At 40.3% G+C, this 20,775-nt stretch overlaps 1 protein-coding gene across 1 annotated transcript in view; it reads right to left on the bottom strand.

Moving 5' to 3' along the window:
• The window catches only part of FARP2 (FERM, ARH/RhoGEF and pleckstrin domain protein 2), a 68,769-nt gene that overhangs the window by 21,490 nt on the left and 26,504 nt on the right, over positions 1 to 20,775 (bottom strand). Inside the window, exons 5-16 of the mRNA XM_069974227.1 lie at positions 17,472 to 17,550; positions 17,293 to 17,390; positions 16,683 to 16,797; positions 16,420 to 16,567; positions 15,828 to 15,923; positions 15,330 to 15,493; positions 13,992 to 14,060; positions 11,987 to 12,044; positions 10,570 to 11,526; positions 3,933 to 4,028; positions 2,308 to 2,392; positions 1,744 to 1,880 (exon numbers count right to left, since the gene is read on the bottom strand). Of these exons, the coding sequence (XP_069830328.1) occupies positions 1,744 to 1,880; positions 2,308 to 2,392; positions 3,933 to 4,028; positions 10,570 to 11,526; positions 11,987 to 12,044; positions 13,992 to 14,060; positions 15,330 to 15,493; positions 15,828 to 15,923; positions 16,420 to 16,567; positions 16,683 to 16,797; positions 17,293 to 17,390; positions 17,472 to 17,550 (2,102 nt within the window). The remainder of the gene's footprint in view (positions 1 to 1,743; positions 1,881 to 2,307; positions 2,393 to 3,932; positions 4,029 to 10,569; positions 11,527 to 11,986; positions 12,045 to 13,991; positions 14,061 to 15,329; positions 15,494 to 15,827; positions 15,924 to 16,419; positions 16,568 to 16,682; positions 16,798 to 17,292; positions 17,391 to 17,471; positions 17,551 to 20,775) is intronic.

Here is a 20,775-nt window from a genome sequence, read left to right on the forward strand (position 1 = left end):
AACCCCTTTAAAGTCTCTGTTTTGGTTTGCTTATGCAGGACTTCCTAATCTCATCAGGATAGTTTATCAATATCAGACCGGTGACGGTCTGACATCTGGCACCCCCACCAATCAGCCGTGTGTTAGAGAAAAGTAAAAAGAAATGAAAGCAGACAGCTCTGAACATTGTAAAATAGTCATTCTGGCAGCAATTGAGGTCCCATTCATGTCAGTGGAAGCTGTGCTTTAGAGAGCGGGGTGGGGGAGGTGGTGTTTCATAACAGGGACAACAATGTCATTAAGAACAGAAAGCATGCATATGGAGCTGCTGGGTGTGGTAAACAGGGAACTTGTGGGCTTAGGGCTGCCCCCAGTGCACCTCTTTAGCAAAAAGACTGGTTTTGGATACATCTCCAGAACCCTTAAACTAATTTGAAAAAGAAAACGTGCATTTTAATCAGGGTACAACAGGCTACACGGGCATAGTAGCAAGTTAGCATATATACAATTCCAATATAACAAAGTGCACTGTGCTATTCCAGTCCTCTCAGTGTATGTAGGAGCCTGCACTCCCAAGATACTAATCACAATCGAAGCATACACAAGAGATTCCAATGCTTTCTGGGTTTATTGTGTTCTTTAGCAAACACTTATTTGCAAAATTTCACCACCAAGTGATATAAACAATACGTAGCTATAGAGAGGACCACAGCAGTATTAGTGATAAAGAAAAAAGTCCACCGCCCAGCCGGGCTGGTCACAGTTCACATACGGACACTCGCGGAACAGATGGAGAGTTCACGTCTGCGACGTTTTAAAGCTAGCGCTAGCGATAGCTTCGAATCGTCGCAGACGTGAACTCTCCATCTGTTCCGTAAGTGTCCTAGTGTCCGTATGTGAACTGTGACCAGCCCGGCTGGGCGGTGGACTTTTTTCTTTATCACTAATACTGCTGTGGTCCTCTCTATAGCTACGTATTGTTTATATCACTTGGTGGTGAAGTTTTGCAAATAAGTGTTTGCTAAAGAACATAATAAACCAAGAAAGCATTGGAATCTTTTGTGTATGCTTCGATTGTGATTAGCATGTATGCATGAGATGACAGAATCACTTAAAAGTGGCAGTGACACTTTAAATATAATGACTATGATGAAATTACTTAAAAATGGTATGCAACTGTAATGTGATATTTGTAACTCATGAAAACACTTTGCCAACTATATCAGCTATAAATAGCTATATTTTAGTATTCATTTTGAGATGTAAAATTGTGATGGTGCCTGAAGCTGGCCCTTACTGACCTGATATCAATGACCCTTCCTTATGGTCCGTTTACACAAAGCCATAATTTGCCCAATTGATCGTTTAACGATTTTGAAGCAAAGACTTGGTTTTTATTCGTTTAGACTAATAAATTTTCGAAAAATCGTTATTGTGATCGTTTTTAAGATCGCTTAAGCCCATCTCACACATAGGGTGAATCTTTAAAAGACTGTTTACACGAAGCGATCTGCGATTTTTTAGCGAATGACCAACGACGATTTGAGAACATGTTGAAAGATCACAATGAACGATTTCTCGCTCATCGCTTGATCATTTGCTGTGTTACACGAGCCGATTATCATTCAAATGCGATAGTTATTGCGAAAATCCGAACAACAATCGTTCCGTGTAAACGCACCATTAGGTTGGGCTATCAACATTACAGTTGCAGAAAACCCCTTTAATAAGCAGATAGTGAACATTCTTCTGATGTGCCCTTACCTTGTTGTCAGAGGTCTCTTCCACATCATCAGCCCTGGCACTACCACTGTCACTTAATGCTGGGCTCATCAACGGAGAGCTGCCAGGCTGGGGACTAGAGGAGGGCAGCCTGAGCGTTACTGGAGACAAGTGACAAACTGTAGGGCAAAAAAAAAATAAAAAAAAATCATGTGTTTTTTTGCCTGTAGGAAAACGTATCATATGAAATGTAATGCAACAACATCATGACAAGCTGTTAAAGGGGAGCACCATCTTTTCATTGGGGGGGGGGGGGGGAGGGGTTTGTGTAAGAAAAACTTTTTATCGAATATCCAATGAGGGAAACCTAAGCATTTGGTTGTGTTCAACAGTCCCATACAGGGTGAATGAAGAGATCACACTGCATGCACAGTCCTGCACCATTTACTTAGGGAACAAGGGACCTCCATTCACACAGTTGGAGGAACTGATATGTAGTCTTGATTATGTTTTGATGTAAACCTTTTACCACTTTTACTCTATGACTGACAGCCATCTGTGTATAGGTTGACATAATCACCAATTAGGATCACCCACTGGACTCACTGCATTTGTAAAGTGACATGTTCTCTTTAAGTTCTGAGCCCCAGGGAGACTCTTTGTTGTACAACTCATTGATTTTAACTAAAAACTGCCACACATATTTAGAAGCGAAGTGGAGATTTTTTGTAGATCTAGCCAACTAGTCTCTCAAGAAAGTACATATTAATCTGTCACAACATATCACGCTTCCTGCGTTAACATATGAGAACAAATACTATGTCATTTAACTAATTTATCAATTTCCTGAATTGATTGTTTTAGGCCTAGATTAAACATATCTGCAGTACAACATGCTTCACTGACATTGTATTGTCCATAAAATATTTCTGCAACATATTTTTCTATAGTTTTACCATTCCTTGGTTATTTTTACTTGAACTGTAAATAGCCAACTGGGTGTAACCAGTAGAGGGCATGTCCCTACACTGTCTGAGACTGTCAGTCAAATAGGGACATGCCCCCAGCTGGTAACACCTAGTTGGCTATTTAGTCACACATATATGGTAAAAATAAAAGGGAGATACAGAACAATACAAAGCTAGAAGAAGAAAAAAAGATGTTCCAGAACTGTTATTTAATTTGGAATAAAAGTAATTTAGTAGATTGGGAGGGGCCACAAGTTGTCTATAAACCCACTATAATATAAATTAAAGTTACACTACTAAAAGATGCTTGTCAGTTGTAGTGACACATGGCTCCCCTTGGGGGGGCTAGAGAAGCCCACCTACCATGATCATCACATTGTAGCACCAGCTTTTTCCATTTAAAGCATAAAACCTGCTTTTATATGGAAGATTACAGGAGTGCCTAGCCTTCCTAATAATTGCTAATATAAAGGATATCCCTTGCAAGTCACCTGGTAGGTGGTTTTATTTAGTGTCACAGCCTTGGGGAAAGGTCCAGCTAATTTTAACATTTTGTGCAAAGTTACAAATGCTTTAAAAGGCAATGCTTCCCTTTAACCACACATATTCATTATGTGCAAGCTTATGAAGAAACAAAAACTAAATGAATAAAAAGAACATAAAGATCTTAGCAAAAAAGTGAATAAGTAGTAAATAGGCAGTGATTCAAGAAATCAATGTGAAACATGAAATACATCTAAATCATGCAGAGGAGAAAGATAGGGCAGAAGAATAAAAAAACAGCCAGGAAACTCTGAACATGCAGACAGAATCCACATAATGTCAAAGGAACATGGAAATGAATGGTAAGAATGATGACCAAAGTCACATCCTAAGAGAGGAAACATGCCACCTCCATCTTTAAGGCTCCTGATCTCCGTGCTGCAGATTAAGTACTTTTTTTTTTGTCCCACCAATTCCCTGCTCCTGGACATTTGTAGTCATGGGACTTTAGAAAAAAAATATCACGATGTCAATCCAAAAGAGGTCAAGACGCTTTTATGTAATTTTAAACACGTGTTAACAAAATCAGAATTATTCATAGAGAAAATGATATAACAGGAGTCACATCGTCAGCCATGCCTCTAGCAGAGCTCACATGGCTTGTCACAAGCTTCTCCGCTTCCTCACTACATATCATTTAAAGGAACAGAAGACAGCAATACGCTTGTGCATTTGTTGGTGTACACTGACATTGGTATCCAATATGGTTTGCCTTCATACCCAGAGGATCTTGGTTTTATCTGGACTAGATGTAGAAGTTGTGATTAAGAACTGAATCTGGATCATGATGATCAACAGGAAAACATGGTCACTGTCCTAGAACCAGAACAGTCATATGTCTGATCTAAAATGATTTTTTATTGTTGTAATAAGTTGTAAACTATATACAATAAAAAAACTAAAGCTGCCACTAACCTGTAAATGAATGTGTAACCGTATAGCAACTGGCCATGCAGCAGTGCAGTCCTATTGGTCTGCTATATAACAATAGATAACCTAACAAAGGAGAGTTCACACCTGCAAAAATGACATTTTAGCTGTGACATATCAGTCACATGATTTACCCCCACTGACTTATAAAGGGGTTCTCTGGGTTTAGTTGTGATGTTTTGTTGAATGTGACAGAATCTATAACAGAACACCATCCCTTTGTTGAGCAAGGTACAAAATGTCTCAATTATTCAGCTGCGAACGTACCTCTCTTTATCTCTCTCTATCCATTGCCGCCATTTTCCTCTCTTTCAGAGACTTCTACAGTATAGATGAGCGAACCGGGTTCGGGTTGATCCGAACCCGAACGTTCAGTATTTGATTATCGGTGGCTGCTGAACTTGGATAAAGCTCTAAGGATGTCTGGAAAACATGGATACAGCCAATGACTATATCCATGTTTTCCACATAGCCTTAGGGCTTTATCCAACTTCAGCAGCCACCGCTAATCAAATGCCAAAAGTTCGGGTTCGGATCGACTCGAGCATGCTCCAGGTTCGCTCATCTCTATTCTACAGCTGTAACCTGATCTCTCAGAATCTGTCTCCTCTCTAGTTCATGTGTATGGACTACACAGTGAATTTGTGTCATTAGGATGTATGAGGAGAAGAATAGGAGTCAATAACTGGAGAGAGACATTTATTTTTGTCTACTTAGCCTAAAAATGCATTTACATTTATAGAAAATGTTCCCACACAGTACTTTTGCTCAGTGTTTTGCAACCAAAACCAGGAGTGGATTGGAAACACAGAAGGTCTATGTTCACACACTGTTGAAATTGAGTGGATGGCCGTCATTTAATGAGAAATAATTGCTGCTACTTTAAAACAATTGCTATTTGTCATCAAATGGCAGCTATCCACTAAATTTCAACAGTGTGTGAACATAGACCTTCTGTGTTTCCAATCCACTCCTGGTTTTGGTTTCAAAATACTGAGTAAAAAATACTGTGTGGGAACATAGCCTTAAGAAGGTATCCATTCACAGCGAGCACCGATCTTAACAGAATAGTTTAAATACAAAGTATTTTTAGAGTATTCTGGAATGAATATTTATTATACAGTGAATAAGCTTTATCTACATAAAATGGATTGCTATTTATTCACATGGTCAGTGATTTCAGCAGTATTTATATTATACTTTAGGTTATAAATTGTTTTGTACCATTTATTAAGCCTGTTTTTATTTCATGTCTTGTCCATCTTCAGACACTAAATCTAAGGCTAAAAAAAAACAAACAAAAAAACGTAAAACGTATTCTTAATTCTTCTCTCAAATAAATTATAATGAGAATTCTGTGAACATCTTTCTGCTATTTTGCTTATGCGCTCCTTATTCTCATTCCTCGTGTACTATGTCCTGCACCAGCCTCATGTGTTAGCCATAGATCACTATTAGGATGAGGACCTAATATTCACATTAAGCTGCTAATGGATGATAGGGACTTTCATAAATACTAATTATTGTGATGCATAAAAAGGAAGCTTGATAGGATCCTAATAGAGGATGCCTGGTTATGGGCAATGTACTTTGATAAGGTAATGATGAAAAAGCAAGAATTGTGATCAATAAAAACTTACAAATCTGCAGGTAACAGCAGGAGCTAGTGTTACTGTTGTAGAAAAATGTTAGGAAAAAAGGGTAGGACTATAAAAAAAAATACATACAAATTTAAAGTGGAGCCCCCATAAAAGTCTAAGGGGTGGGAGGCTATACTGTCCCATAGCGTTCATGTCCATTAGGCCTTCCTAAGAGAAAAGGGAATGACATGAAGATGTCTTACACAGCATCGGCTAGATAATTTCCCACAAATGGCTGGCTTTTTGTCGTACACAGAAATGCTTTTGTATTGATCAGAGACTGTTTTGCAAAATGGAAAAAATATAAAAGCTGCAACATATTAATAATATCACAAATACATTAGAGCAGAACAGAACAAATTACTTTTTTTGCCTCAATAATCATGGGTATTTGCATCCTACAACATTTCGAGGTGTTGGGGAGAGAAGATGCAGTAGCACATGTAATAACCCCCTGAACCTATTCAGGAGATTTGTTCACTACGATTTACTATATTCCCTTTCAATATATGTAGGCCTAGACATAACTAAAATCTCTACATCTTAAAGTGACACTGTCACTCCCTTTGTGCATTCTGACTTCTCTACTCAGGTGTAAAGGGTAAATATAGCAGTTTTCATACCTTATTTTATATCATACGTCATGGTGCTTGTTCCAGTAAAAAGTGATCTTCTATCATCTGCAGATTGTGCTATCCGGGCCAGGCTTTACAGGCAAAGCGCCACTTAGCCCAACCAACAACGCAGCTATTGGTCCCTGCAACGCCATTGTCGAATAGGCCCTAGACCTTTAGGCTGGCCTGCTTCAATGGTCGTCAAGGGGCGGGCCCTATGTTGTGGGGCCAACAGCTGCATTGCAGGCAGGACTAAGTGGCGCTTCACCTGTGAAGCCCCGCCCAGATAGCACAATCTGCAGATGATAAAAGATCACTTTTTACTGAAACAACCATCATGACATATGATATAAAATAAGGTATGAAGACTGCAAAATTTACCCTTTACACCTGTGAAGAGAAGTCATAATGCAAAAAGGGGGTGACAGGGTCATTTTGAAGTAAATCTGTAGGCACAGACGACCCCCAAACCTCTGGTACTGTTGCATTGTCAGTGTTGATCCCTGTCTTGTCCCATGGTCAGTTTGTCTACTGGTGGTGATATTTGCATGGGAAAAAAAAACAAAAAAACTTTTATTCTGGGGGCGTGTTATCAAAGAGGCAGGGCCTACAGCATCCGTTCCCTAGACCTCCAGCGGCTCAAGTTTTTCCATGGCAGTGGCTAAATAGGAGGACACAAATCAACACTGGCAACACAACAGTATTAGTGGTGGTGGTGGTGGGGGGGTGTCGGTGGTTCCTCCAGATTCACTTTAAACTTTGATTAGATTTTGTGCATTCATGGCTTTACATTTGTTAAAATGGGTTATCCGGGAGAGGAAAAAGCACAGCTACTTTCTTGCAAAAACAGCACCACAGCACCCCTTTTCTCAGGTTGTGTGTGGTATTGCAATTAAAGTGTCACTGTCGTGAATTTTTTTTTTGCAGAAATCAATAGTCCAGGCGATTTTAAGAAACTTTGTAATTGGGTTTATTATCATTAAAAAGCAGTTTGAAGCTAAAGAAAAGACCAAAACAGGACAACAAAGAGTTAATCTACAAATCCCTCACGGGATATCTCCTGTGACAGTCACCAGTGACCTGTCTGAGCTCGGATTACAGCTGTCACCCAGCTCCGTGCCTGTAATCCTCTGTTATCTGCTTTCTGCTGCCGGCTAACTCCCTCCTTCCTCCTCCCCCCTCCCCTCTCCCTAGAGCAGACAGGGTACGACTCCTGCAACAAGTCACAATTTTCAGATTTTTTGGAGTGGATGAAAAAGAGGAAGGAGGGGGGGACCTGGGAAAAGGCTTTTTACATGCAGATAATGGCAGATTTGGCTAATAAACCCAATTACAAAGTTTCTTAAAATCGCCTGGACTATTGATTTCTGCAAAAAAAAAAAATACGACAGTGACTCTTTAAGCTCCATTCATTTCAGTGGAAATCAGCTGCAAAACTACACCCAAACCTAGGACAAGAGAGGTGCAGTTTCTGGAATAAGGTGGCATTTTCTAAGCCTGGTCAACCCCTTTAATCACACATATGAATTTAGAAAATGCACTTTAATGCAAAGTTGTACAAAGGTGTCCCGGAGTGTGGAATATGGAGTTATATTTCCACAAGGTGCCAACTGTCTAATGACAATATACATAAATATAACATGATTTTTCTTTATTTTATAAATCAGGTTTAACTGGAGTCTGTCAAAAATGTGAAAAGTGTCCCGGTATCAAATAGTTTATTGACACCAGGACAGTGTGATTACAGTTTATAGCAAGTATTCACAATTTACTTCAAGTGAATATGTCACATCTAACAGTGGTGGTAAGCCACCAGCACTGCTGTGTAAATTATAAGATCATATCCATAATAGCTTTTATATATGTTGCCCATGAGCTGTCCCCAAAGGTTTCTGTCCCCCAGTCTACTATCTGAGCTGGCATGTAACCTGATCCCCCCCCTCCAAGCTTCTGCTCAGAGAACAAAAAGTCCCTTACAGATTTATCTGATCTTACTCTTGGTAGCATTGAAATGGTGGGATTTTTTAAAGACTAATATTTAAAAAGTTGCTTCCTTTTGCAGCCAGGATACAAAAACAAAAAATTAGGGCAAAGGTTATCCGACTCTCTAAAAGAGGGGATGGGCCAAAATACATAAAAATGTAGGTCTGAAAGCTAAAGCACCTACTAATGTGCCAGCCATACTGTATAGCAGTTACTATACACAGCTGCTTACTGCTTAGTTACATGCTGATGGGGACACTACATTAACCTCTGCCTGGTTGTGTCACAGTGACAACCAAACAATATCTACACCAAAATAAACTTGGGCAACTGTAAGGTTTCATCTGTTTATGCCTATTCCCAAAGTGGTTGGGATAGTCTATAGGACACTGCAGCCCTCTAAAATAAAAGCAAGACTACAGTCATATAAAAGTGTAAAAGAGGAGAGCTCCAGCACTCCTAGCTTTATTGCAGATACATTTGGTATTAAACAGGTTAACAAAATTTGATCAAAACAGAATAGTTGTCCGTGTAGTAATACACTCCCTTTCCTGCAGGTATATTGGCACCTTTTATAATTTTAATGTACAAACATTTGGACAAAAAAAAGGCAAAGAAACCATATAAATTCTCAAGGCACATTTGGAAAATATAAAACAACTGGTACATCCCAAAAACAACCGTCATACCTGATAGTGAGGGTGTCAGAAATCACATATTAGCAGGCATTAAACAGAAGGGCTACACATCACTGGATCCAAACATGGTTTACATCTGATTTGGCTCTAGATAAGCTACATAGGTTTGGAGAATCTCATCTGGTTACATAAAGCCTCTTATATAAACGTATAGATGAGACCGATCAAAAGTCGAGGCCAGATATAATAGAATTCTGATTAAAACTATCATAAATATAGATTAAAATTATACTATTAAATACATTATTAGTGTTATCACAACCTCTCGAGAAGACACCACCATGTTACAAGTCTGGCGAGTGTGGTAATAGCACTTGATTCCTCCATGATGACATATCCTAACAAAAAGGGTGTCTGTACCCCTCACTTATGTAAACTCACCAAAGTAATAAGCGCCAACGAGTATCAATAAAAAAAAAAAAAGCCATACATTTCCATAGGATCTTGTGTAAGAGTAACCATGGGGTAACATCTAATGTTTCTCCGTATCAGAGACATCACCTCTACAGAAAGTCTCCCAGAATTCTTCAGTGGTCACAAAACTGTCCTCAGGGTCAAAACTTTGTCTCTTTGCACTCCACATTATACCGCTGAGAAGAGGCAACATCTTCATGTCGATGAGTAAGGTTCTAATATATTCCAGTTGGGTTAGTAGTAACCAAATTGACTAATACTCCACAATGGTTTTAAAATTAGGGAAACCATATGCAAAGACGACTGCCAAAACAATGAAACTACTAGCAGTAGTATAAGATTAATACCGCTAGGAAACCAAGAACTAACGACCCTTCACATGAAAGACCTCCCTGTGAACAGGAAAAAGACCTTAGTCCAAAGAGCTAGTGAATATTATTCATTCTACAACACCAAGTAGTAGTAGCAGTATGTTTGTATGTATGTAGTAATCATTTCAATCATATACACACAAAGTTAGTGTTAGCGCTAATAGTGTTGGTTAGCAAATTAATACGGGTGAGAAGTGTCATTTACAAGAAAGCTGCGAGAAAAATATCCCCCTGCATTAGTGATACTCTGTATCGCATCACTAATGTGTGAACTAATAAAATAATGTGTGAACGACGTGCGAATCTGACAAAAGCAAAACCCAACAAACGTTTAGCCTAAAGAAAAAAAAAAAAGAGAGTAAATCTGTGAGGATTCTCATAGCGGCATGGGTTATGGAATAATAGAGGATAAAAACCGTGTGATATTTCCTGGCCCTAACCCTTTAGACAGTGTCTCCAGTGACCCTATTTGAGGTAAAATAGTCCAGTCTGACAATACTGGCTGCTGATCTAGTCCATTCCTTAAATGAGATTAGTGAAACAATCATTGCTGTGTTCAGATTGGAAATCAACGACTTGGCGCCAAGTTGCTGAACATAATATTCCTTAGCAAAACTCAAGGGCAACGTACAGCTTTGACTTATACCCTCATAGGCAAGTGCTCTAAGTGGATGTCATAAGATCAATTTCATGCTTTGCTTTCAGACATCTGGAGCGTCCTTCTTATCTTGCAGCCCAAGCTGATTAAAATTGGTATATTGTGTCAGTGGATTGCTGAAGAATAAGTTCATATCGATTGGCGTCTCATCGTCAGTGTCCCAGGAGTCATCCTCAGAGCTGCTCGAGTCCTCTGTGGTTGTTGGGGGGTAGCTAAGTTGTTCAAGCTGATCTAGAATATCTCCAAACTGAAAAGCTGAACTGGATTCCGAGCGCACGGAACAGGCTGGAAAATTGATCATTGAGCTGGCGGTGGAGTGGTTAGCGGATCGAGAGAATGAAGGAATTCCATTGAGGTTTGTGAGCGAACTGCTCTCAGAGCGATGGTGAAGCAGGGAGCCGGTTTCAGAACGATGGTGGAGAAGGGATCCATTTTCTGACGGGCTCAGAAGACTTTGCATACGACTTGCCTGAGCTTTCATTTCTAATAACTCACTTGCATCTGTTGGTCTTGTGTTGCCATTGAAATCCCTCTCATCCATGCCATCCAGATAATACTCCTCTGGGGGGAGATCGTCATGATCAGATGGTTCTACCCTCCCACCATAGGGGTACAGATCTGCTCCTCCACTAAAGGAGATGTCTGCAGGATCATCATCTATAAACTCTTCAGTCAACAGAAGTGAATCAGAAACCCCTGATACCCACAACCTGACATCACCCTGATGGACATTTTCAGTATCCAGGATTTCTCCTGGGTCCTGCTTTTTCTGCAAGGAGGGGATGGGGTTGGGGGAAACACCTTGCAATGGTGAATGAGCTGAAGATCCTGTATTCTCCGGAGGTCCTCTGCCAGGTTCATCTTGCCGTTGAGAAGTAGAGATGTTCTCATTTCTGGCTGTGCTTTTTAACACAGGGGAGGCGGGAGGGTTAAAAAAGGATTGAGGGGACAGGATAAGGGAGGAAAGTGATGTCGGAGTCTTCAAACTCTCAGCAAAAGGGAAGATCTAAAAGAAATTAAAAACCAGAAATATTATACCACCACAATACTAAAACACACAGCTATAACAGTCAATTGATGGGGAATTGTTTTACATGTTTTAGCTCTGTGCTTAGAAATTTAACAAACCTGGAGTCAGTCAGCAAGTAATGTAAAAAAAGAATAAATCTTAAGCAGTACGGGTGCTGAGCAGATATAGATATAGGCACTTAGCGGCAAAAGTATAGCATAGAAATGACAAGCTTTCGGCATGTCACACATTTCAATGTGCCTTGTAAGAAAACACAGAGGGGGTGAAACAGGAGAGTTACAGCACACATCAGCAAATATTATTATACAGTTAGCAACAAAGCAAGCATAGAGAAACTAAAGGGGGTCTAAAAGGACACAGAAACAGCACACAGGAAAGACACAAGCAAGTGGGACAGCAAAGCAAGAGGCACCCAGTGCTGTATATCTACACGCACCTGCTTTGGAGAGTCAGGGACCACAGTGCAAGGGGACACTCTGGGTTTGCTGTGTCTCCTGCAGGACAGAGAGCAACGCAGTCAGGAGAAACCCACTGACACCAAAGCCCAATTGTTAACACACAAGCAGGTACTACAGTTACAAGCAATGTTGAAGAGACTTAACACAGAAGATCACAACTTATCAGAGATACAGTTCATGATAGGTGGAGATAAATCGGTACTGCTGCCCCTGCACCCTGGTATCCACTGTGCAAGAAAATTGCAGCATGGACCTATTCAAGTGAATGGAGTAATCTGCAGTTCTCTGCACAGAGAGGAGGGCAAAAGCATCAATATGCAGGGAAAACCAGTGAATGGGGCAGCAGCTCTGATGTAAAGCAGAAGGCAAGGCCCCCTCTGTCTTAGGATCGTAAGCTGTCCCAGATATTGAACCTGCAATATATCATTTCTTTAAGCAGTGGGGATACCTCTTTAAGTTCCAATGTATACTGTAAAACAATATACAATTCCTTCTAAATAAAACCCTTCCTATTTGAAAAGTTGCAAAACTGGTGCCAATGCGCCAAAATTTGGAACCCTTTTCCTGACAAATAGCGGTGAAGAGCCCCTAGTAAATCCCTCCAAGGGAATTCTTTTATAGAAAACGCTAGTTTTGGTCAGAGTTTATATCACCTGCTGTTTTATTCCCCTATCCTATATAAATCATAAGTCAGTACTATCTAGAAAAAATATATATTATATTGGAAATTCAGCAGGAAACATTTTATTTAGTTATTTTTATTTGCCAGTAGTTAGTAAGGGAAAGCAGGCAGGTCATTCAGCTGATGCCAGCTTGCCACCATATACATAAAAAGCATCAGGCATCATCCTTGTGTAGCATAATGATAGTAAATGATTATAAAGAATAAGTGACACAACTAGACTGCAACAGCAAATAGTTACCATAAGTACTTACCCAGCTATTTATAAAGGCCTAACCATGCTTATGTACATCCTAATACATAGCTCTCCTCATAGTTGAGGGTCCCACAGGCAAGTATTTATGAGATTTGCGTTTAAATGGAGTCAGTCAGCATGAATCCTGTTTCCTTATCATTATCAGTTAAGGTTTTCTCTGAATACACTGCGGTGCCATGCCCTGGTGAAGTGTCAGAGAGAAGGTCTCTTTGGCTTTCCCCTGCCTGTTTGATTGACAGGTATCTTGCCATACACAAGCCAAGAGAGACCTATTAGCTTTGTGTCCCTATCTTGTTTGGTACGGTCAACTTAAATTGGATAGTCTCAGACAGTGTAGAGACATGCCCCTAAATGGTACCACCAATTTGGCTATTTACCAGTAATAATACCAGAATAACACTCTGCTCAACACTAAAGAGCGATGCTCTGGAATTGTTATTTCCCTGCAAAGCAAATATTTACTCAGTCACATCTAATGTTAGGTCTGCATCTGCTTTGTACTTTAGTACAACGAGCAGGTATGTCCAGCAGTGAAGACGTCTTTTCTATTCTATATGGCTGTCACTTATTCTAAGGTTGCATTAACATGTAATAAACATACTGGGGATGATTTATCAAACATGGCGTAAAGTGTAACTGGCCCACTTGCCCCTAGCAACCAATCAGATTTTACATTTTATTCCTCACAGACTTTTTGGAAAATGAAAGGTGGAATCTGATTGGTTGCTAGGGGCACTTTCACTTTATACCATGTTTGATAGATCTCCCCCACTGAACCTATTATGGTGATCGTCACAAAATAACGTAAAAACCTGGAATGTGATCTCAACATGTAAATACATACTGTAGTGCAATATGTATGACTTGGAACACTGCACTTTGCAACATAATTTGCAGCATAAAATAGCAGCTTGACCAATAAAAAGGATGCATCTGTAATGTACACACTCCTTCATTCCCAGGACTTGTAAGGATTACACAGACTCTAGCTTAAATGTTAGAAGACAGACTCCCACTGTAAACAACGAAGATATTACTGATTTACCTTTCATATGGTGCTCTCTTGATGCTGGTGTCTCGTACGTACTCTATAAGTTGTTTTTGTGTTCGCCCGCTAAACAAAAATAAACATATTATAAATTAGCTTTTGTAAAATGCATAGCTAGGTGCCATGGCTAGCTAGTGGCTTCTATTTTATGGCTGTTCACGATGAAAGGTAGAAGGAATAGGTAATTTATCTTGTGCATTTTTTTAGAACAAGGCCAGTTTCAGGAAGCAATAACAATGATGCAAGTTAGGGTTCATATTATTATACTTCCTAATATTCTAACACCTAGCCCCTCTGAGGGTTCTATTATAATAATCCTAAAGGGAATATGTCATCTAAATTTTCTTTTACTGATTAGAGTCAGATACTAAAACTTGTTCTTTTATTTTAATCGGTTTCTATTTTCTGACTTTAATTTTTTTATTTTGCTTTTTGTACATTGTTTTGGGGGCTGTCATATTGTCTGGGCTGTTCTTAACAGCATTTAGTGACCTGCTTTACAGCAAGACTCGTGGACATAAACGACAATATACAGACTGTCCACTGAATGTAAAACATCACTGAGCCTGCTCTGTTACTTTTGAAAATGTCATTCCATGGGGAGCTGCTATAGTCTGCTCTATCTACTAGTGTCCGCTGATGCTGTAATGCTGTACAGATCATTTTATAGCAGCCTTGTATTATCACCACAGACAGAACAGAAAGTCTCAGCTAAGTTTTAGCTGCAGTGGTGAGAATACAAACTACAAGAGATCAGGATTTTTTTTATAATAGATGGAAAAATGAAAAATTAGAAAAAAGCCACCAAAATTTCTTAAAAATTATGTTTAACATTAGGGATGGTCCGAACCTGCCGAGGTTCGGGTTCGTATGAACCCGAACGCTCGGCCTCAGATTCCCGCTGTCTGCCCGATCCGTGGAGCGGGTGGATACAGCGGGAGGACCGCCTGGAAAACTGGGATACAGCCTATGGCTATGGCTGTATCCCAGTTTTCCAGGCGGTCCTCCCGCTGTATCCGCCCTCTCCACGGAGCGGGCAGACAGCGGGAATCATTACCAAGGGTTCGGGTTTGTACGAACCCAAACCGAACTCGGTTTGGACCATCCCTATTTAACATAAAAACATTATTTAAATAATAAGTCATTTTCTGATAACACATTCCGTTTAAATTGCTAATGAACCACATAGAGATATAAATTTTGTTCTGTGAAACCACAACAGGCCTTCAACAACCTGGGCAATACAGCTGACCTATGTCTATATTATTAAATAAACTTCTGCTATTTTTGATGCTATTGGGAAAACATAGTTCCTAGACAGAACATATTTATTACCTGTACCGAAAAGAAGATCCACGGCTTAAAAGAACTGCCTTGGATTTGGGTTTTGGTTGGTCCTGAAGGCGGAAGAAGCTGTGATACTCTACACAGATCTTCCAGAATCTCTTACACATATCCCGACTGGGAAGGAGAAATTCCAGAGCATCCTGGTAAGGACCCTGTCCGAAAGGAAGGAGAGGGGAATAGGGAAACATGGAGAAAAAGATGGGATCAACACTAAGCATGGCATACAATACCTAATAAACAACTGCAAAAACCTAAAAAAGTTACATGGACTGGTTCAGAACTGATGCAGTTCTATTGCATAATATAAAATTATCAAATTCCACCCACAAATATCATTTATATTTATTCATCTTTTACCCCTGAATACTCTATAAGAGGGACCATAAGGGACCACACAGCAACAAACATAATACACGCCTTCCCTCTTAGATCTTTAACTATATACAAAGCATTTCATGACTATAACTAGTTTCCCGAAATACTTACGTGAACTTCTGGGTGCAACTTTATAAGGAAGCGCCGTCTCTTAAAGCTCAGCTTACGGATCTTTGACCAGTTAAAAGTGTTGATCTTTGTGTTACCCTGTATGATGAAAGAATGATGAGCACATGAGTAATGTGTGAGACATAAGGCGTACAACACACAGACTGATCATAGTAATCAACCAAGTGACTATGGTTAGTCTATTTTGCAGGACTGTCTTTTGCACTTATGAATCCCATAAAATGAATTAGACTCAATGGGCCCACTGTCAGTATGCCATGGTATATGTTGCCGATCTGGCTAAACCCTAAATGTATGGGTAAAACCAGACTTTGGAACTCTCATCATCATAAGTTATGACAATGCCAGGAGCTCCGAAATGGACGCAACATGTTAGTACAGCAGCGCGAAGATTTAAACAGTTTTGGAGCTCCCGGCATCATCATAAATGATTGATACATGATGATTTTGAGAGTTCCAAAGTCCGTTTCGTAGCACATTATCCATATATACAGAACATGTAAATAACCACTTAGTGGAACCTTCAGAACAGATAATACAGATATGTTTATGCTTGCCAATGAATATTCTGTACCTGAAAAACCAACACTCCCATGTGCGAAACTGACAAATTTATTTTGGCACCTTCACGATCAGATGCAAGATGAAAACGAGTACCATACAGCTCAAGACGTCTAGAAATCTCCAGGATCTGAAAATCTGCATCGGCAGGAGACATACCACTGCGGGTGATGACAAAAGAGACACACAGGTTAATAACTGTGACCAAACCTCCGACCAAGAAAACATTAAAATAAAAAAATGGAATACAGAAAACTCATGTCAGAAATGACTCACAGATGCTGTCGGTGACACTCTAAAATACGTTCCTCAAGACTATACTGCCGCGGCAAGTACTGTGTGCTTCTCAGATGCTCCTGGTCCACCTTCTGATCAAAGTCTCCAACCTCAGCTGTAAAGGACAAAGGCAAAAAATATTATCTTCAATGCAAAAAGTAATATAATATAACACATGGACTATGTAGGCTTTTTAAGCTGGTTTTTCCCTTCTGCACTTGGATGATAAACTGAATAGAGAGTACTTGGATTCTGGGTTCTTGCATTGCTCATTCATTTTCCAGTGGAAATAATAATCAAAATCATGTGTGAACCAGGAAGTAATGTTTAACAGACTGGTAAAAAAGGGCTGATTTATGGGAAACAGACACTTCACACAACTGCCCCACAGCAACCAATAAAGCTAATGTATAACATAGTGACTGATCTATATCACTTTATTTCTCAAAAAAATAAAATTAGTTTGGAACACCAAATATATGATAGAAAGTAGAGAGAATATTATAAGCAGAGAATATTATAAGCAAAAAGAAAAAAAAAAACTATTCTAGGAAAGCCATCATGCGGTCATTCCAAGACCATGACCATGAAGTGTAATCTGAATACTCACACTGCAATATCAGAGATATAAGAAGTGCGGTTGTATTATCACTGCATACCAGCCTCTCCTCTGCAAGATCTCTCTTGATCTGCATGGCAAAAAGGTACCTAGACAAAAAGGGTAAAGATCAGTACAGAATCCCACCCTGAATATGTTTTTCTATTTCACACCTTCTTCGGACCTCTGACCTTGTATACTCTTCTTGCAGTTGACCCGGGTCAGGTGGGAAAAACTTCACTGCCAGGCGCATTTTGGCATTTTTTGGTTCTGCAAAAGCGTAAAGAATGTTACAATGACTGCACACTTATCTGCAGGACATGAAGAATACAAGGGGACCAACCACGGGCAGTGCATGCTGCACTTCATTCATTTAAAGGGCAATTTTGTACAGACTAGAGATGAGCAAACCTTGAGCATGCTCAAGTTCATCCGAACCAAGGTGTTCGGTATTTGATTAGCGGGGGGCTGCTGAAGTTTAAGAAAGCTCTAAGGTTGTCTGGAAAACATGGATACAACCAATGACTATATTCATGTTTTCCACATAGCCTTAGGGCTTTATCCAACTTCAGCAGCCACCGCTAATCAAATGCCGAACACTCGGGTTCGGATAAACTCAAGCATTCTCGAGGTTCGCTCATCTCTAGTACAGACCCAAACCAAGCAGCTTGTTACTCCCTATCCTGTGAATAGTGGCTACCTTTTTGGTGCCAATTTTGCAATTGATGGTGGAAGCCTCAGCCAGCTAGTGTCACATGGTAGCTGTTCATTTTGCCTCATAGAAGGGGTGACCTATGCAAGTAGCTGCTCGTCTCTAAAATGCCCTCTTTGCACTGAACTGTTGGTTCATTTACCTTACATTAATACACAGGAAAAAGCACATGGACCCTCACGAGGAAAGCTTTATGTCTTTCTTTAAATGATGCAGAGTCCCTATAAATTTGCTTGCCTCACAGCATTATGGGCCTGCGCTGACATTTGAATCTCAGTGCTCTGACTTTTCACTTGCACATTTATCTTCCTCTTTGTCCGTTGGCATCAAAGAGCAATTGTTTAAGAAATACTTCTGAATGGGGATTTTTTTTCTTCTTGTTACGCCACCCCCTTATAATGCAGAGAACAGTTGTGCAGGGAAAGACGGCTGCTTCTCAAGGTACAGAACAGACAGCGAAGACAGTTATACTTTATATCATTATTAAAAAAAAAATCTTTTTTTTTTTTTTTTTTTTTAACGAATCCTTTTAGCTCTATGTACCTTATCACCTATAGTAGTTATTTACACTTCATTCTTTTACGTGCTTCTGCCCAAATTAAGGCTCGGGCTACATGCGGTTCCTGCTCATTTTACCAAGAATCACCACATAGCCCTAGACCAGTGATTTTCAACCAGTGTGCCGTGGCACACTAGTGTGCCACGACACATGGTCGGGTGTGCTGCAGGGAAAGTTCCCCAAACTATGGTACCCCTGTGAGACAGGAGAAAACAATGGGGGAGAGAAACTTGGGGATGGGGGAGAGAAACAGCAGAGAGAAGCAGGGGGGAGAGAAGTTTGGTGGAGAGAAGCACAGGAGAGAAGCAGGGGGAGAAGTATGGTGGAGAGAAGCACAGGAGAGAAGCAGGGGGAGAAGTATGGTGGAGAGAAGCACAGGAGAGAAGCAGGGGGAGAAGTATGGTGGAGAGAAGCACAGGAGAGAAGCAGGGAGGAGAAGTATGGTGGAGAGAAGCACAGGAGAGAAGCAGGGAGGAGAAGTATGGTGGAGAGAAGCACAGGAGAGAAGCAGGGAGGAGAAGTATGGTGGAGAGAAGCACAGGAGAGAAGCAGGGAGGAGAAGTATGGTGGAGAGAAGGACAGGAGAGAAGCATGGTGGAGAGAAGCACAGGAGAGAAGTAGGGGGAAGAAGTATGGTGGAGAGAAGCATGGGGGGTAGAAGAAAACAGGCCCAGGTTTCACACTGAGTGAGTATAAATACATTTATATCTATATTACATCTATATTATTAACTATATGTATAATATGTACTGTTTTAGTGTCATTTTGGTTGGTGGTGTGCCCCGGGATTTTTTAAGTATAAAAAGTGTGCCCCGGCTCAAAAAAGGTTAAAAATCACTGCCCTAGACTAAAGGAAATGGGCCATGAAACAATGATCTAAGGTTTAAATCAAGTTATGTTACACTTTTAATGAATGTTTGATAACTGTTTTTCTAATTTTCCATCTATGATGTTAAATAAACCTAAATTCTGGTAGTTTTCAGTCTATTCTGGCCACTAGGCTTAATAATAAGCTTCCAGTTCTGTACAGAAAAAAGGTGGCCATATAGCAGGCTGCTGGCTAAAGGCTTGTTGTGTTATTCTTACCAACCCCCTTGAAAAACCGAATGCTCGACTTGGTGGAGTGAGGGGAACAAGCCACTGGGGCCATTAGATCAAACAATGAGGTTGAAATTCAAAATGACTGCAGTGGGTTCAGCCTCTATGTGTATGGGTAGCTTTAGCTCTAGATTGGGCCTCTGTAACAGATTGTGGCTTCAAGCATGGAGCCTCCTTGCCTTGATCTGTCTCAGGCCACTTTATGAATATGGCTGTATTTACATTTGAACCGTCCAGTAAAGGTAGTATACTGCATAGAGAGAGAGAGAGAGAGAGAGAGAGAGAATTTGTACTCTGTTGCACTATTTAATGTCAAGTGGACAGTTTTTGCAACAGTCAGGAAAATGAGATTTTATGGACATGTTGGTGTATATACCAGGAGCTTGCTGAACATATTTTAAAAGTATTTTGTGATCATAGCTTAAGGACAGCTATCACTCCCACCCCCATACACTTGTGTATCCTGAATAGGAAAGGCGAGTAATGGGGAGCAAGGGCACATATTATTTCTGTATCCTTAATGGCATCTGCACATCCATAATAGATAGCTACGCACTTCTACTGGCTTGTTCTAACGTGTCTCTCTCCCTCATCGTAAGAGATACAGTATATTCTTTAGTAGAGTTGAGCGAACTTGGAGCATGCTCAAGTTCATCCAAACCCGAAAGTGCGGTATTGAATTAGCGTTGGCTGCTGAAGTTGGATAAAGCCCTAAGGCTGCCTGGCAAACATGGATACAGCCAATGACGCGCACTTGGGTTCGGATAAACTCGGACATGCTCGAAGTTTGCTCAACTCTGTTGTTTAGTAAATACTGTATATGGAGCCCTTCTCCTGCAGCAAGATGGTGAGAGAAGAGCTCAGCTACAAGCTTTTCCTGGCTCATTTTAACAATCAGTGGGGTTTAAACCTCTTGTGGCGGCTTTTCTCCCCTAAGAATAAAAGGAGCCAGAGTGTTGAAATTCAACTAACTGATCCTTTGTTGTCCCAAGATCAGCCACCGGTAATTAAATGCTGAACGATCGTACTCGAGCATGCCGGAGTTGCGTTCCTCTCTAAGTAGGCTTGCAAAACCATGTTTCTGCAATTTATAGGAATAATCCTCTTGCGTCCAGCTGCTGTGCAG

This window comes from Dendropsophus ebraccatus, chromosome 6 (genome assembly GCF_027789765.1).
Source record: "Dendropsophus ebraccatus isolate aDenEbr1 chromosome 6, aDenEbr1.pat, whole genome shotgun sequence".
In the NCBI taxonomy this organism is placed as follows: Eukaryota; Metazoa; Chordata; class Amphibia; order Anura; family Hylidae; genus Dendropsophus; species Dendropsophus ebraccatus.